Here is a 14,859-nt window from a genome sequence, read left to right as displayed (position 1 = left end):
ATATTTAGCATTTATCTTTATTAAGGAAGAAAATGCTTTGCAGACCATCCATAATACCATATCCCTGAACTACTCTAGTCCACATAATGTAGATACCTTCAAAATGCTGTTAGGGCTGGATTTTCAGGAGTTTGACCCTGTGAAAATCCATCAGTGTAAGATGTTTCAAGTAAGGATTGTGTGATGCTTGGAAAAGAACTTGCAGAAAGAGCTGTTTCCATGCATTTGCTGCTGTTTACAAGTGTCAAGAGCACAAGTCTGGAACAGTCTGGCAGAGGAAGTTTGACAGGTTTTTTGCAGCGCATCATATAGCTGGTACATACTACTGCCAGTGTACCTTGGTGGAAGAGGAAGCTAATGCTTAAGGTGGTAGATAGGGTATCAAACAAGCAGGCTTCTTTGATAAAGATAAGGAAGTGTGGATCTGGATGAACACAGCAGGACAAGCATCATCTGAGGAGCATAAAACCCGATGTTTCGGGCCTAGACCCTTCATCAGAAAATCAGAAAATTTCTGATGAAGGGTCTAGGCCCAACATGTCAGCTTTTGTGCTCCTAAGATGCTGCTTGGCCTGCTGTGTTCGTCCAGCTCCACACTTTGTTATCTCAGATTCTCCAGCATCTGCAGTTCCCATTATCTCTGAAGCAGGCTTCTTTGTCCTGGATGTTGTTGAGTGTTGCTGGAGCTGTGTGTATCTAGCAAAGTGAAGAGTATTTCATTATATTCCTGACGTGTGTTACAGGTGTTGGACAAACTTTAAGGAGAGAGGGCATTAGTTACTTGCAGCAGAATTCCTAGCCTCTGGCCTGCTCTTGTCACCAAAGTATTGATGATTGGTCCAGTTCAGTTTCTGGTCAATGATGAAAACTAGAATGTTGATGGTGAAGGATTCAGTGATAGTAATGTCATTGAATATCAATGGGAGACAATTAGATACAATCTTGTTGGAGATCATTATTTACTGACATACATATGTCACAATTGTTACAGACTACTCATCTGTATGAGCTTGAATTCTATGTACATTTTATTGCTTATGGGCATAGACTACTTCAATACTTGAGGAATCGTGAATGGTGCAGAACATTGCACAGTCATTAGGGAACCTCTCCACATCTGACCGGAGGATGGAGGAAAAATTATTGATCACTGTCCTGAAAAAAACTGCTGCAGAGATGTCCTGAAGTGGGGAGGTGAGATGATTGGCCTCCAACAGTCACAGCCTTCTTCCTTTGTGCTTGATATGACTCCAACTGGTGGTGACTTGTCCTAATTCTATTTGATACCATATGGTCAAATGCTACCTTTATATGAACAGCAGTCACTCATACCTCACCAATTAGACTTTTTAATCCATTGGACCAAGGCTGTAATGAGGTCTGGAATTGAGTGGCCCTGGCAGAATTCAAAGTGAACACTGATGAGCAAGATGGACTGATGAATAAATGCCACTTATTGCCAGTGTAGCAGCTTTACTGGAGCAGATTGGCTAGATGCATGTCTAGTTTTGGGGCATAGGTCTTTGGTACTACTTTTGGGATATTGATAGAACCCATAGCCTTTGTTGAATCTCACGCACACAACTGTTCCTTGATATCGAATCAAGTGGCTAAATGCATCTGTCATGCAGGAAACCTCAGGAGGAGACTATTTAAGACCACTGCTTTTCAAGTATTGGCCATATTTCAGGACCACTGATCTTCAGTGAATGAACACATAGTGGTATGAACACAGTCTCAGGGGGTCTGCATCTGAGCTTGGCCCAAATGGTTATCCCAAGGTCTGAGATAACTGAGACCTGCATCCGGCTGCCTGTCTCTCTTCCACAGTCTTTCACTTTATTAATGAGCAAGGGGAAGTGATACCTTACCTAGCTAGTGGAACCTATAGGTGAGACCCAGTGACAACAGCCAGATCCTAATACTTAGTTGACTCAAAACGTTCTTTAGCTGGGCTCTGAATGTTGATGTTTTTAATCCTGCTCAGAATCAAGGCAATAGTGTCGCCCTACCTGTAAATGTCAGATTGGGTAATTGCCAGGCTGCTGTTTGGGATGTTACGGCGTGCCACTGGAAGCGCTGGGAAGGCCCTTACAGTACCAAACAGAAAGGAAAGAACTGCGGATGCTGCAAATCAGGAACAAAATCAGACCCGAACAGTACCCTCTCCTTCAAGGTTTTGTTTCGTTGGTCCAAAACTACCCATAGTGCTGTGTTCACGGAAGTGCTGTGGATCTCTGGTTTCCATGGGTTTCCCTGGAAACGGTGGTGGTCCGTGTTCGGGCTTCGGCCCGTTGCTGCTTCTCGGTGGTCTGTCCGCCGTCTATCTGCGGACAGTACAGCGCACGGTGCCCGGGGGAGACTCTGGTCAGTGCTGGGCCGGGGGAGGGGAGAGGAAGGGGATGTGAGCAATGGGGTGGCGTTGTTTTTGTTGCTCCTCTCAGTCACTGCAATGTTGCTGTTGTTTCCACAGGAGAGCTGGTGACTGCTGCTTGCGAACTGGGGGTGAGTGAATTCCTGCAGCTTCAGTGTTGAGGTCGGGTCGATGCTGATGATGGAGAAACCCTGGTAGAAAATGAAGAGCTGCAATCGGGCGTTTTTATCCCCCCCCTCGGGGGGATTACGGTTTTCAATAGGCCAACGAGAGTCAGTTTGAACAAATGGCGGCGAGGGGTTGGTGGTGGAAATGAGATTAGTGGCAAGAAAGCGTAAAGATGTGAGTTTCCCCAATTCCTGGTGTGGAGTCAGAGAGAATCCTGGTCATTGTGACTTTAACTCTGTTTGGATTGGAAGTAAAACTGAGAGGTGGCCTAGATGCTGGACAGTGTGCGAGGTGTGATAAGGAAGGAGGAAGAGAAACTGCCCCCTTGGGTGAATGGTGCAGAGAGTGATGGATAGGAAAGAGCACCAGGAGCCCAAGAAAGATTAAAGAGATTTGACGGAAATGGGAAGGGTTGGGATGAAATGTTTTGAGAGAAAGCAGTTTAGAGATGAAGGATTATAAGAGAATGGATGAGTGAAGGGTGAGCTGAAGACAGAGATGGTATTTTACTGTGAGTTAAATGCACAGTGGCTGGTGTACGAAACGGGTGAATCCTGAGTTTGATGAGGTACCTGGGAAATCAAGGAATTATTAGGTGGACCTCATGGAAATGATGTTGGTAAAGTAGAAACAAAACTGAAAAATGCCAGAAGCAGGTAAAAGGGGCCCTGAGATGTGCTAGGTTGTTGAGGTACTGGCAACAATACAAGAAGTATGGTCTCATCCTAGTTTCTGTTTCCACCTGACAGAGCCACCTTCTTGACTGCTACTACCATTCCAAGTCTTTGATATGTTCCATGCCAGATGATCTGACAAGTTATACTGCGTGTGCTGAGTTTGAGGTCCTCTGACTTGGGGGAGTAAAGACTGTAGTGGGCCAGCAAAAAAGGGAGGCTCCACAAGACAAATAATGGAGTGTTTGAGCTGGCTGACTATTCAGTGTGTTGCCCAGAAATGAGGGCACTGGAAATTTGGCACAAAGCTTGGGGATCTTTTTCCTAAAATCTATGTTTTGCATGTTGGTTTAGAGAAGGGGAGGAAAACTGAGTGGACGAGGGCAGAAGGAAGTGGTTGACTTTACAACTTCTAAATCCCAAGATCATGATCAATGGTAAGAGGTGACAGTAGTAGATGTGTGTTGAGTGAGCATTGGGTGGAGAAGTCTGAGATAGGTTTTTTTCACCTGGACATGATCTGGATTTGGTATTGTAGTCAATTGTATTCCTCTTAAGACTGTCTCCTCTGTTGGTGCATCCAGCAGTTGGCCAGAATGGCCTGCTTTAAGGATGGGTACTGGCTGCAGATGCTTGATCATGGATGGTTTTGGACATGTTATGTTTTGGGTGATGTGGGTGGTTTATGGTCTGTTGCTTTTCTGTTTTTCAGGTGGCACATCCTCCTGGATATCCATTGTTCACTGTCTTGGCTAGACTGGCAATGACCATTCTTCCAGTAGGCTCCCCTGTTTTCAGAGTCAATGTTTTAAATGCTATATTGGGAGCAGCTACAGCCCCATTAATCTTTGAGACAGCTGGGAGGTGAGTCCAACGTAGGGAACAGGATCCTACTCTATCTCTACAGACACTCCTATCAAAGTTTCAGAGACAGGGTCATTCAGCTTCTCAGACTTATCCACCATTCCATTCAATTGTAACTGAGCAGTATCTGAATTCTCTCAAGCAACCTGGGTTTCATAACCTTTTATTCACTTATCCAATACACAGCTGTTAATCTCAATTTGAAATTGTTAATTGACTCCGTTATTGGGGTAAAGTTCCAAATTTTCAGGAAATATTAGAAGTCTGGCAAGAGCCTAAGTAACAGTTAGATCTTTACTAAAAATAAAGTTAATGTGAGGAATGTGACCTGATCGGCTCCTTGTTCCGGGTCCCATTCTTAATGCAATCAACTTAATTTAACCATAAACATCTCAATTAAATCATCTTTTAATCTTATGTAATTAAGGGAATATAAATCCAGTCTAAATAGCTGTCCTCATGATTGAATCCCTTTTTGACACTGATGTATTATTTGTTGAATTATTCTTGAGGTGGATGAGCTGTTATTTAAAGGTACTATATACATGCATGGCCACTTCGACCTTTCTGAGTTGGGATACTTGAAACTAAATGCGGCACTTCTGATGTGCTGTATTTGAGCTTTATAGACGACAATATTCCAGTCCCCTTCAGCTTAATGTTAACATTGAATTCAGAAATTATTTTTGTGCCTGTGTACAAGCTTGTGACTTTTTTTCCCAAAATTTCCAAATCTTTCTGCTCCTGCACTGTTTGATCTTTCCTGCTAGATAGAAAATTGATTCAAATTTTCTGGTCCAGATTAGATGACATTTTTTTTTGGTCATTGAATTCATCTGCCAAGGTTTCATGCACTTGCTGAATCTTTCAATGTCACTTTGGCACTCCTGGTTCCCATCTACATAATTAATAAACACCAAAGCAAAATATTCTGGCTGCTAAATACCTAAAGTAGAAACGAAAAATTCTATATATACATAGCCAGCTATGATTGATCCTGGGAGACCCCAGTGCTATCAGCTTATGTGTAAAATGACTTGGCTACAGACAAATATTTGTGAAATGTGTGAACAATTCATTTTCATGAATTGAACAGTTATTCTGCCAAAGTACTTTTGAGATAATAATCTGCAGATTTATTTTTGTCAGGGCTGGACATTGTGCGTTTGTACGTTATATTTTGAGAAGGGTTAGAAACTTTGGGGAATAAACTAGTTATTCATTTCTTGCTTAAGGGATCTCACTGGACTGTTTCTGATACTGCCATTGCAGCTCATTATCACCTCTCCTTAAATTTAAACTTTGTTGAGCCCAGTACAGAAGGGGAAGAGAAATAGAATCCATTCACCGCTCTCTAAATTGGGTTGTGTAAAGACAGAGCCTCAGAGAATGGCGCAGTCAGGAATTAGCTGTCCCTTTGAGAGAAAATGAGAAAACAAACTTAATGTTTTGTGAATTACAAGAATGAAGCCATTAAAGCGTGTGAGAGTTGCAACAGATCAGGACCTATCTTTTGGTGCCCTTCCAACTTTTTTTGCTAAAGATCTAACTGTTACTTACGCTCTTGTCAGACTTCTAATATTTCTTGCACTTTCTCTTTCAACACCCTTTCCCCATCTTTTCCCCACATCCTGACAGCTCACTAGCCAATCAGCAGAGGTCACTCATTGGTGATCAGATGCTTTTAATCAAACTCAAGAAATCACAGCACACCAGGTTATTGTCTAGCAGGTCTATTTGAAAACACAAGCTTTCGGATCCTCACTCCTTCTAACACCGGAAGGAGTGAGGCTCTGAAAACTTGTGTTTTCAAATTAACCTCTTGGACTATAGCCTGGTGTTGTGATTGCTGATCTTGTCCACCCGAGTCCAGCACCTCCACTTCATTTAGTCAACCTGAAATACTCCAGCAGGTTTAGTAAGATGCCAGTGTTAACGGAACTGGGTGATTATCCATTATGGTGAATGGGGGTGGGGTTATGGGCGTGCATTGGTTTTTAGCATAATTGAATCATTTGAAATTGCACAGGCTGTGATCAATGATTTTAGCAAATGACAGCTGATTTTCTTTTTACTCATTGTGATTCGTTTTTGTTAAAGTCATGGAAATAACATTTTTGTCATGGAAAATGTCACAATAGGGAATAAATGGACTCAAGCTACCAATCACCCATCATCTGTTAGAACAGTTGTTCGGGAAAGATTGGGCTGAGTGGCTTGTTCCTGTTTCTGATATCCCATTCCATTTGTTTCAGGTTGTCAGATTCGTACACTGGAGGAATTCTCGCTGCTGGCCTCTTTGGCTTTTCTCGGTTGGCATGGCAGTGGTCTGTTGCAGCTGAGGTTTTCACCTTGAACAATTTTTTTGTTGGTCTTCTCATGGTCCTGACAGTTCGATTCAGTACAGCAGCCACATCACAGGAAAGGTCAAAGGTACATTCTGTTGCTTGCTTTCCCCATAAACAACAGACAACAAACAATGTGTCATAGGGGATTGGCTGAGAAAGTGTTGCAAGCCTGGCTTCAAATCACAAACTCAGGCGTATTGTTTATTGCAGTCGAGCAATGGGTTAACAAAAGAACAGTTGCATTAATTTATTTAGTCTTTCGACAAAAAATGATTTAAATATCATCATCCTGTCCTTGGACCCCAATTTCATTGCTCACTAGTTGTGTGGCGATCTGATATAAGTTAATAACATTGGGTGCCAACCAGCATCTCTTATATATACATATATAAGAGATGTATATTAATATTACATAGAATCCCTCCAGTGTGGAAACAGGCCATTTGGCCCAACAAGTCCACACTGACCCTCAGAGCAACCCACCCATACCCATCACCCTATAACCCACCCAATCTACACATCCCTATGGGCAACTTAGCATGGCCAATCCATCTAGCCTGCACATCTTTGGACTGTGGGAGGAAACTGGAGGAAACCCACGAAGACATGGGGAGAATGTGCACACTCCGCACAGACAGTCACTGGAGGGTGAAATTGAACTCGGGTCCCTGGTGCTGTGAGGCAGCAGTGCTAAACACTGAGCCACTGTGTTGCCCCATCACATTAGTTCAGTGAACACCACCTTGATACCCACAAAATTGCCCTGAAGAGTTTTCATGCCCATATTGGTGCAGTGTGCTATTTTTAAATATTCATTGGTGGAATGTGATTGTCAGTAGCTCAGCCAGTATTGACAGCCATTTCTAAATCCCCAGAGGGAAGTTAAGAATCCGCCACATTGCTATGGATCTGGAGTCACATGTAGGTCAGACTGGGTAAGGACAGCGGTTTCCTTCCCTAAAGACCCTGAGTGGACCAAATAGGTTTTTTGACAATCAACAATAACTTCGTAGTTATTGTGAAACTCTTAATTACATATTTTTGTTGAATTCACATTCCAGTATCTGTCATGGCAGAATTTGAGCCCCAGTCCCCAGATTATTACCTGGCTCCCTGGATTAATAATTTAGCGTTACTACCACTAGGCCATTGCTTCCCCCTATGGGTTTTCTACCCTCAAGGAAACCCTACCACATAGCAGATATTGTTGACTGATCTTGTACATTCTTTCTATTGTGTTGTAATCATGTTTCCTCGAACAAACAGTTTGCCACATTGATGTAGATTTGCTTTTGGGGAAAACCTCACTTGGAGATACTTGAAAGCCTGATGCTGTAATAATGTGAACCGTTGCAGGAAGATCCACCTTCTTTCCAGTTTTTTTTTGTTGTTGACCATCTTGCAGCAGAGCGCATAAATGTGTGCAGCTAAAGTGGAGGTAGTGAGGGTAGCTCTCACAACATATTCTGGCATGTGTGGGAGCTATAAGCCAAATCCCAACACAGTGACAGGGCAATGTCACTGCCTTTGTTGTCCCCTTAAATTGGTCCACTATTTCATGGGCAACTCTTTTGTAACTACCTCTACTCCTCCTTGCCCCTCTCCCGATGATAGCGGGAGAAGGACCATTGTCAAAGAGAGAACAAGCAGGAATAATTAACAACTTGTGTTTTTGTTGAGACTTTAATATGCATTTAGCAACAATTCATTGGATATGGACTTGGAACAGAGAAACCAGAAGACCTGATTGGTAGGTTTGAACTCGAGGGAAATAGGAGGAAATACAGTGACAGTTTAAGAGGCAGAACCAGGATAAAATTTGAGAACAATATCAGGACATTGGGAGTTAGTAAAGACCATAAAGTTTGAAGAGCAGTGATCATCAATGTTGCAAAATATGGTGCCTGAAAAAGATCAACTTAATAAATATCTCAAGACTCTTTACAGAAGTATGAGAAAACACTAAGCCACATAAGATGATTTTAGGTCATAGCGAGTTTTGAGAAGATTTGTTTCTCAGGTTGAGGTTCTGGATGTGAGTTTGCTCGCTGAGCTGGAAGGTTAGTTGTCAGACGTTTCGTCACTTGTTTTTATTTGAAAAAATATACTTTATTCATAAGATGTACAAAAAATAAAACATATTTATACACCTACCCAGTCATGCAAGCTGCTCTGGGTCACCCACGGGGTACGTACACCAACTAAAGGAAAAAAAAACAAAGAAGAAGAAAAAAACAAAGCAAAGAAAATACCCCGGCAGTCGTCACCCTGCACAGTCCCCGTTGGCCCCCTGTCAAGTTGGGGAAGGGGGCAGCTGGGTCCAGTTACCAGATAGGGCCCTTTTTTCCATTCTGGACGAGGGGCTTCGTACAGTGGTCTTTACCCACCGCGCCTTGGTGGCGGCTGCCCCAAGCTTTAGCGCGTCCCTCAGCACGTAGTCCTGGACCTTGGAGTGCGCCAGTCTGCAACACTCGGTCGGGGTCAGTTCTTTCAGCTGGCAGACCAGCAAGTTGCGGGCAGACCAAAGAGCATCTTTCACCGCATTGATGGTCCTCCAGGCGCAGTTGATGTTGGTCTCAGTGTGCGTCCCGGGAAACAGCCCAGAGAGCACTGAGTCCCGCGTCACGGAGCTGCTCGGGACGAACCTCGACAAATACCACTGCATCGCCCTCCAGACCTCCTGCGCATAGGCACACTCCAGAAGGAGGTGATCGACAGTCTCGACACCCCCGCAGTCGCCTTGAGGGCAGCATGCGGTGGCGCAGAGATTCCAGGCATGCATAAAGGATCTCACTGGCAGAGCCCCTCTCACCGCCAGCCAAGTAATGTCCTTGTGCTTGTTTGAAAGTTCTGGCGATGAGGCATTCTGCCAAACAACTTTGGCAGTCTGCGTGGAGAACCACACGACGGGATCCACCCTCTCCTTTTCCCGAAGGGTCTCGAGGATACTACGTGCTGACCACTACCTGACGACCTCATGGTCAAAGGTGTTTCCTTTCAAAAATTTCTCCACAAAGGACAGGTGGTACGGGACGGTCCAACTACTCGAAGCGTTCCGTGGCAACGAGGCCAGGCCCATCCTTCGCAACACCGGGGACAGGTAGAACCTCAGTGAGTAGTGACACTTGGTGTTTGCGTACTGAGGATCTACACATAGCTTGATGCAGCCGCGCACAAAGGTAGCCGTCAGGGCGAGGGTGGCGTTCGGTACGCCCTTTCCCCCATTTTCCAGGTCCTTGTACAGGGTGTCCCTGCGGATCCGGTCCATCCTCGAACCCCAAATGAAGTGGAAGATGGCCCGGGTGACCGCAGCGGCGCAGGTCCAGGGAATAGGCCAGGCCTACGCCACATACAACAGTACCGAAAGCCCCTCGCACCTGACAACCGGGTTCTTACCCACGATGGAGAGGGACCGGAGCGTCCACCTGCCCAGCTTCTGCTTCAGTTTGGTGATACGCTCCTCCCAAGTCTTAGTGCATGCCCCAGCTCCACCGAACCAAACACCCAGCACCTTCAGGTAGCCTGTCCTGACGGTGAAGGGGATGAAGCGGTCGTCCCAGTTCCGGAAGAACATGACCTCGTTCTTACCCCCATTGACTTTGGCACCTGAGGCCAGTTCAAACTGGCCGCATATGTCCAACAGCCTACTCACCGACCGACGATCAGTGCAGAAGACGGCGACATCGTCCATGTACAGGGAGGTCTTGACCTGAAGGCCTCCGCTGCCTGGGATAGTCATGCCCTTCAGGCTCACGTCCTTCCTGATGGATGGGGCGAAGGGCTCCACACAGCACACGAACAAGGCAGGAGAGAGTGGGCAGCCCTGCCTGACTCCAGATCTGACGGGAAAACTGTCCGATTCCCACCCATTGATCGAGACTGCGCTAACGATCTTGGTGTAGAGCAGCCGGATCCAATTGCGGATGCTGTCCTTGAACCCCAATTTGGAGAGGACGTCCCTCATGTAAGCATGAGAGATCCTGTCGAAGGCCTTCTCCTGGTCCAGGCTGAGGAGGCAGGTGTCCACCCGCCTGTCCTGCACGTAGGCGATCGTATCCCTGATGAGCGCGAGGCTCCCAGCGATCTTCCTGCCCAGCACAGCACAGGTTTGGTCAGGGTGAATCACCGACTCCAGGACAGACCTGACCCGGTTGGCTATGACCTTGGCCAGGATTTTGTAGTCCACGTTCAATAGTGAAATGGGACGCCAATTCTTAATTTCTTCCCTCTCCCCCTTCCTGTTGTAAATGAGGGCGATGATGCCCTTCCTCATGGACTTGCACAATTCCCCTGCCCGAAGCGCACTGTCGTACACCACCAGCAGGTCCTGACCGACCAGGTCCCACAGAGCGGAATACAGCTCGACCGGTAAGCCGTCGCTCCCGGGTGTCTTATTCCTCTCCAAGGACTTGAGGGCTGTGGTCGCCTCTGCGGCGAAGAGCGAGGCTTGCTGGCTCCTCACCTCGCGGAGATCCTCCGTGGCATCGACCCCCATCAACTGCAGAAGGAGCAGGTTCTGCACCCTTTTCTGTAGTCGCAACAGCTTTTCCCGCCTCTCTCTCGCCTCCCGAACACGCCTGAGGACAAAGAACCTCTTGATGTTCTCCTTCACCGTCTCCCACCAGTCGCCCGGAGACTCAAAGAGGGGTTTCACGGTTCAACAACCGGCGTACTCCCTCTTAAGCTCCTCGACGTTCTCTGGGGTCAACAGAGTCGTGCTGAGCTTCCACGTCCCCTTGCCGGCCGGCTGGTCGTCCTGTAAGTGACAGTCGGCCAGCAGGAGGCAGTGGTCAGAGAAGAACACCGGCTCGACGCCGGTGGACCTGACCGAGAAGGCCCGTGACACAAACAGGAAGTCTATCCTTGAGCAAATAGACCCGTCTGGCCGCGACCAGGTGTACCTCCGCTGCGCTCCATCTGCAGGGCTGCTGAAGACGTCGAGCAGGTTGGTGTCCTTCACCATGCCCATCAGGAATCTGGACGTGACGTCCAGTTGACTCCCCCCACCCGCTGTCCTCACGCCGGATCTTCCATCTGCATCGATGATGCAGTTGAAGTCTCCACCTAGGATGACCGGCCTGGACGTAGCGAGCAGGGGTGGATGCCGCTGCAGGACGGCCAACCGCTCACTCCGTATCGCTGGGGCGTACACGTTGATCAGCCTCAGGGGAGCATTCCTGTAGGTGACGTCAGCCACTAGGAGGCGCCCCCCCACCACCTCCTGAACTTGAGAGATGGTGAAGTTGCGCCCCCGCAGCAGAATAGCCAGGCCCGAGGAGGGACAGTCGTTACCCCCCGACCACATCGAAGGCCCACAGGTCCAGGCGCCGGACCATTTCCCGTACCTGCCAAGGTGCGGTATCCCGCACTCCTGCAGAAACAGAAGGTCCACCTTGATGGTGGTCAGGTAGGCCAACGTGGACACACATCTTGCGGTGGACTTGACGCTGCGCACATTAATGCTCGCAACCCGTACCCCCATGGTGGGCAGTGACCACAGTACCCTCCCCAAGTCCAAGTTGCAGCCCCTCCATCTGTCCCTTCATGCCCATTGCCCGGGCTAACTGCTGGACGCTGTCCGTGCTCAGGAAACCGTCCGTGCTGCCTTCCGGGTGGCATCACCCCGTCGGGGTTACGCAGGCAGGAGAGTCCGGCTCTGGGTCAGGCTGGGGACGCGCTGTTTCCACCTTCCCGCCTGGAAGTTCCGGAGGGCCCTCCAGGGTGTCGGAGGGAGCATCAGGACGCCTCCCGTCACATGGAAGTGGGGTGCTGCTTTTCTTCTCCCTTGAGATCTATAGCTTCTGCTTTGGGCGGGTCCTCTCTGAATCTCCCTCATCAGAGGAGCTGTTATAGCCCCCCTGTAGCTGCCTCTTCCCGCCTGATTGTTGTGGTTCCTGGGCCCGCCGGCGCGCCTTCCTCCTCGCTTTCCGGACTGTTGTCCACTCCCGTGGGTTGCCTGTCGCCGCCTCCATCGACTCCGGGTTGTCGGCGGGGGGAGCGGAGCCTGGAGGGGCGCTTTGCTGGCCTCGGGTCCATCCTGCGGGGCTGGGCCCTCCTGCACATTAGTGGGGTCCTTGCAGGGCCCTGGTGCCTTCCTCTCCTCCGAGGGGACTGGCCCCGCATTGCCCCTGCCGGCGACCTGGGCGTAGGTGGTCCCCCGCCGCGGACATGCCCTATAGAGGTGGCCTGCTTCCCCGCAAAGGTTGCAGCTTTTTTCTCGTGGGCAATCCTTTGCAAGGTGTCCCTCCTCCCTGCAGATGGTGGCTTTGCAGTCGGCTGCCACGTGACCTGACCTACCACAGGCATGGCAGACTTTAGGTTGCCCTGCGTAGGTCAGGTAGCCCTTGCTCCGGCCGATCGCGAAGCTGGACGGTGGGTGTACAATGTTCCCGTCCGCGCCCATCCTCAGCGTCACCTTGACCTGCCTCTGACTGGTCCAGATGCCAAAGGGGTCCATGATGTCGGTTAGGTCCCCTTCTACCTTAACGCACCTTCCAAGGAAGGCCAGGACATCAGCTGCTGGCACCTGCGGGTTGTACATATGTACAGTCACCATACGGCTCCTCTGCGCTGGCATCACAAACAGCGGGACAGCGGTCAATACAGAGAGGGGGCCCTCACCTCCTTTCTCCTTGAAAACCTCCAGGAAGCGCTCGCAAAGCTTGGCACTCCTGAAGGTTACATCGTAAAAACCTCCTCCGGGGAAATCCTGCAGGCAGTAAATGTCCGCAGCAGCGAACCCACAACAGTCCAACAGGCTCCTCTTCACGAAGAAGGTGCGGTCCACAGATGCACCTTCATCCACCTTCTTCACGGAAGCACGGATGGTGTTCCGGACCCCCTGACCCGGGGCACGAGCACTTGCCGCAGCCATTGTTGCAGGTTGGCTGCTCCCCCGAACCAGCGTTAGGCCGAAGCCAGCATTAAGATCCACCGGTTGCGAGGGTGCACAGCCAACCCGACATCTTCCTTCCACCTCCAACACAGTCGCGCTCTCCTCCTCTCGGTCCACAAAAGAGTGGGTTTTTATTTTGTTCCAGATGTAAGCTGGTTCACTGAGCTTGAAGGTTTGTTCCCAGATGTTTCGTCACCATTTTAGGTAACATCATCAGTGAGCCTCCGACGAAGCGCTGGTGTTATGTCCCGCTTTCTATTTATCTGTTTAGGTTTCCTCGGGTTGGTGATGTCATTTCCTCTGTTGGTGATGTCATTTCCTGTTCTTTTTCTCAGGGGGTGTTAGATTGGCTCCAAATCAATGTGTTCGTTGATGGAGTTCCGGTTGCAATGCCATGCTTCTAGGAATTCTCATGCGTGTCTCTGTTTGGCTTGTCCGAGGATGGATGTGTTGTCCCAATCAAAATAGTGTCCTTCCTCATCTGTACATAAGGATACTAGTGATAGTGGGTCATGTCTTTTTGTGGCTAGTCGATGTCATGTATCCTGTATCATGTAACACTACATTGGACAAACAGGCAGAAAGCTAGCCACCAGGATACATGAACATCAAGTAGCCACAAAAAGACATGACCCACTATCACTAGTATCCTTATGTACAGATGAGGAAGGACACCACTTTGATTGGGACAACACATCCATCCTAGGACAAGCCAAACGGAGACACGCACGAGAATTCCTAGAAGCATGGCATTCCAACCGAAACTCCATCAACGAACACATTGATTTGGAGCCAATCTACCACCCTCTGAGAAAAAGAACAGGAAATGACATCACCAACGCAGGAAATGACATCACCAACCCGCGGAAACCTAAACAGATAAATAGAAAGCGGGACATAACACCAGCGCTTCGTTGGAGGCTCACTGATGATGTTACCTAGAATGGTGACGAAACATCTGGGAACAAACCTTCAAGCTCAGTGAACCAGCTTACATCTGGAACAAAATACAGACCCACTCTTTTGTGGACCGAGAGGAGGAGAGCGCGACTGTGTTGGAGGTGGAAGGAAGACGTCGGGTTGGCTGTGCACCCTTGCAACCGGTGGATCTTAATGCTGGCTTCGGCCTAACGCTGGTTTGGGGGAGCAGCCAACCTGCAACAATGGCAGCGGCAAGGGCTCGTGCCCCAGGTCAGGGGGTCCGGAACACCGTCCGTGCTTCCGTGAAGAAGGTGAATGAAGGTGCACCTGTGGACCGCACCTTCTTCGTGAAGAGGGTCCTGTTGGACTGTTGTGGGTTCGCTGCTGCGGACATTTACTGCCTGCAGGATTTCCCCGGAGGAGGTTTTTACGATGTAACCTTCAGGAGTGCCAAGCTTTGCGAGCGCTTCCTAGAGGTTTTCAAGGAGAAAGGAGGTGAGGGCCCCCTCTCTGTATTGACCGCTGTTTGTGATGCCAGCACAGAGGAGCCGAATGGTGACTGTACATATGTACAACCCGCATGTGCCAGCAGTTGATGTCCTGACCTTGCTTGGA

The 14,859-nt window shown here is 48.6% G+C and overlaps 2 protein-coding genes across 3 annotated transcripts in view; one reads left to right on the top strand and one right to left on the bottom strand.

Moving 5' to 3' along the window:
- Window positions 1–2,224, bottom strand: part of llgl2 (LLGL scribble cell polarity complex component 2) — an 88,446-nt gene extending 86,222 nt beyond the window's left edge. Inside the window, exon 1 of the mRNA XM_048555461.2 lies at window positions 2,013–2,224. The gene's annotated coding sequence lies outside the window, so the exon portion shown is untranslated. The remainder of the gene's footprint in view (window positions 1–2,012) is intronic.
- tmem260 (transmembrane protein 260) overlaps window positions 2,205–14,859 on the top strand; it is a 45,736-nt gene continuing 33,081 nt past the window's right edge. For both annotated transcript variants that reach the window (XM_059653777.1, XM_059653776.1), the window contains exons 1-4: window positions 2,205–2,367; window positions 2,474–2,505; window positions 3,929–4,080; window positions 6,336–6,513. In XM_059653777.1, coding sequence (XP_059509760.1) covers window positions 2,247–2,367; window positions 2,474–2,505; window positions 3,929–4,080; window positions 6,336–6,513 — 483 coding nt within the window. In that variant the 5' untranslated portion in view covers window positions 2,205–2,246. The remainder of the gene's footprint in view (window positions 2,368–2,473; window positions 2,506–3,928; window positions 4,081–6,335; window positions 6,514–14,859) is intronic.

This window comes from Stegostoma tigrinum, chromosome 22 (genome assembly GCF_030684315.1).
Source record: "Stegostoma tigrinum isolate sSteTig4 chromosome 22, sSteTig4.hap1, whole genome shotgun sequence".
Classification (NCBI taxonomy): domain Eukaryota; kingdom Metazoa; phylum Chordata; class Chondrichthyes; order Orectolobiformes; family Stegostomatidae; genus Stegostoma; species Stegostoma tigrinum.
The sequence above is the reverse complement of the archived record's forward strand: the minus strand, read 5'-3'. Positions and strand labels throughout refer to the sequence as shown.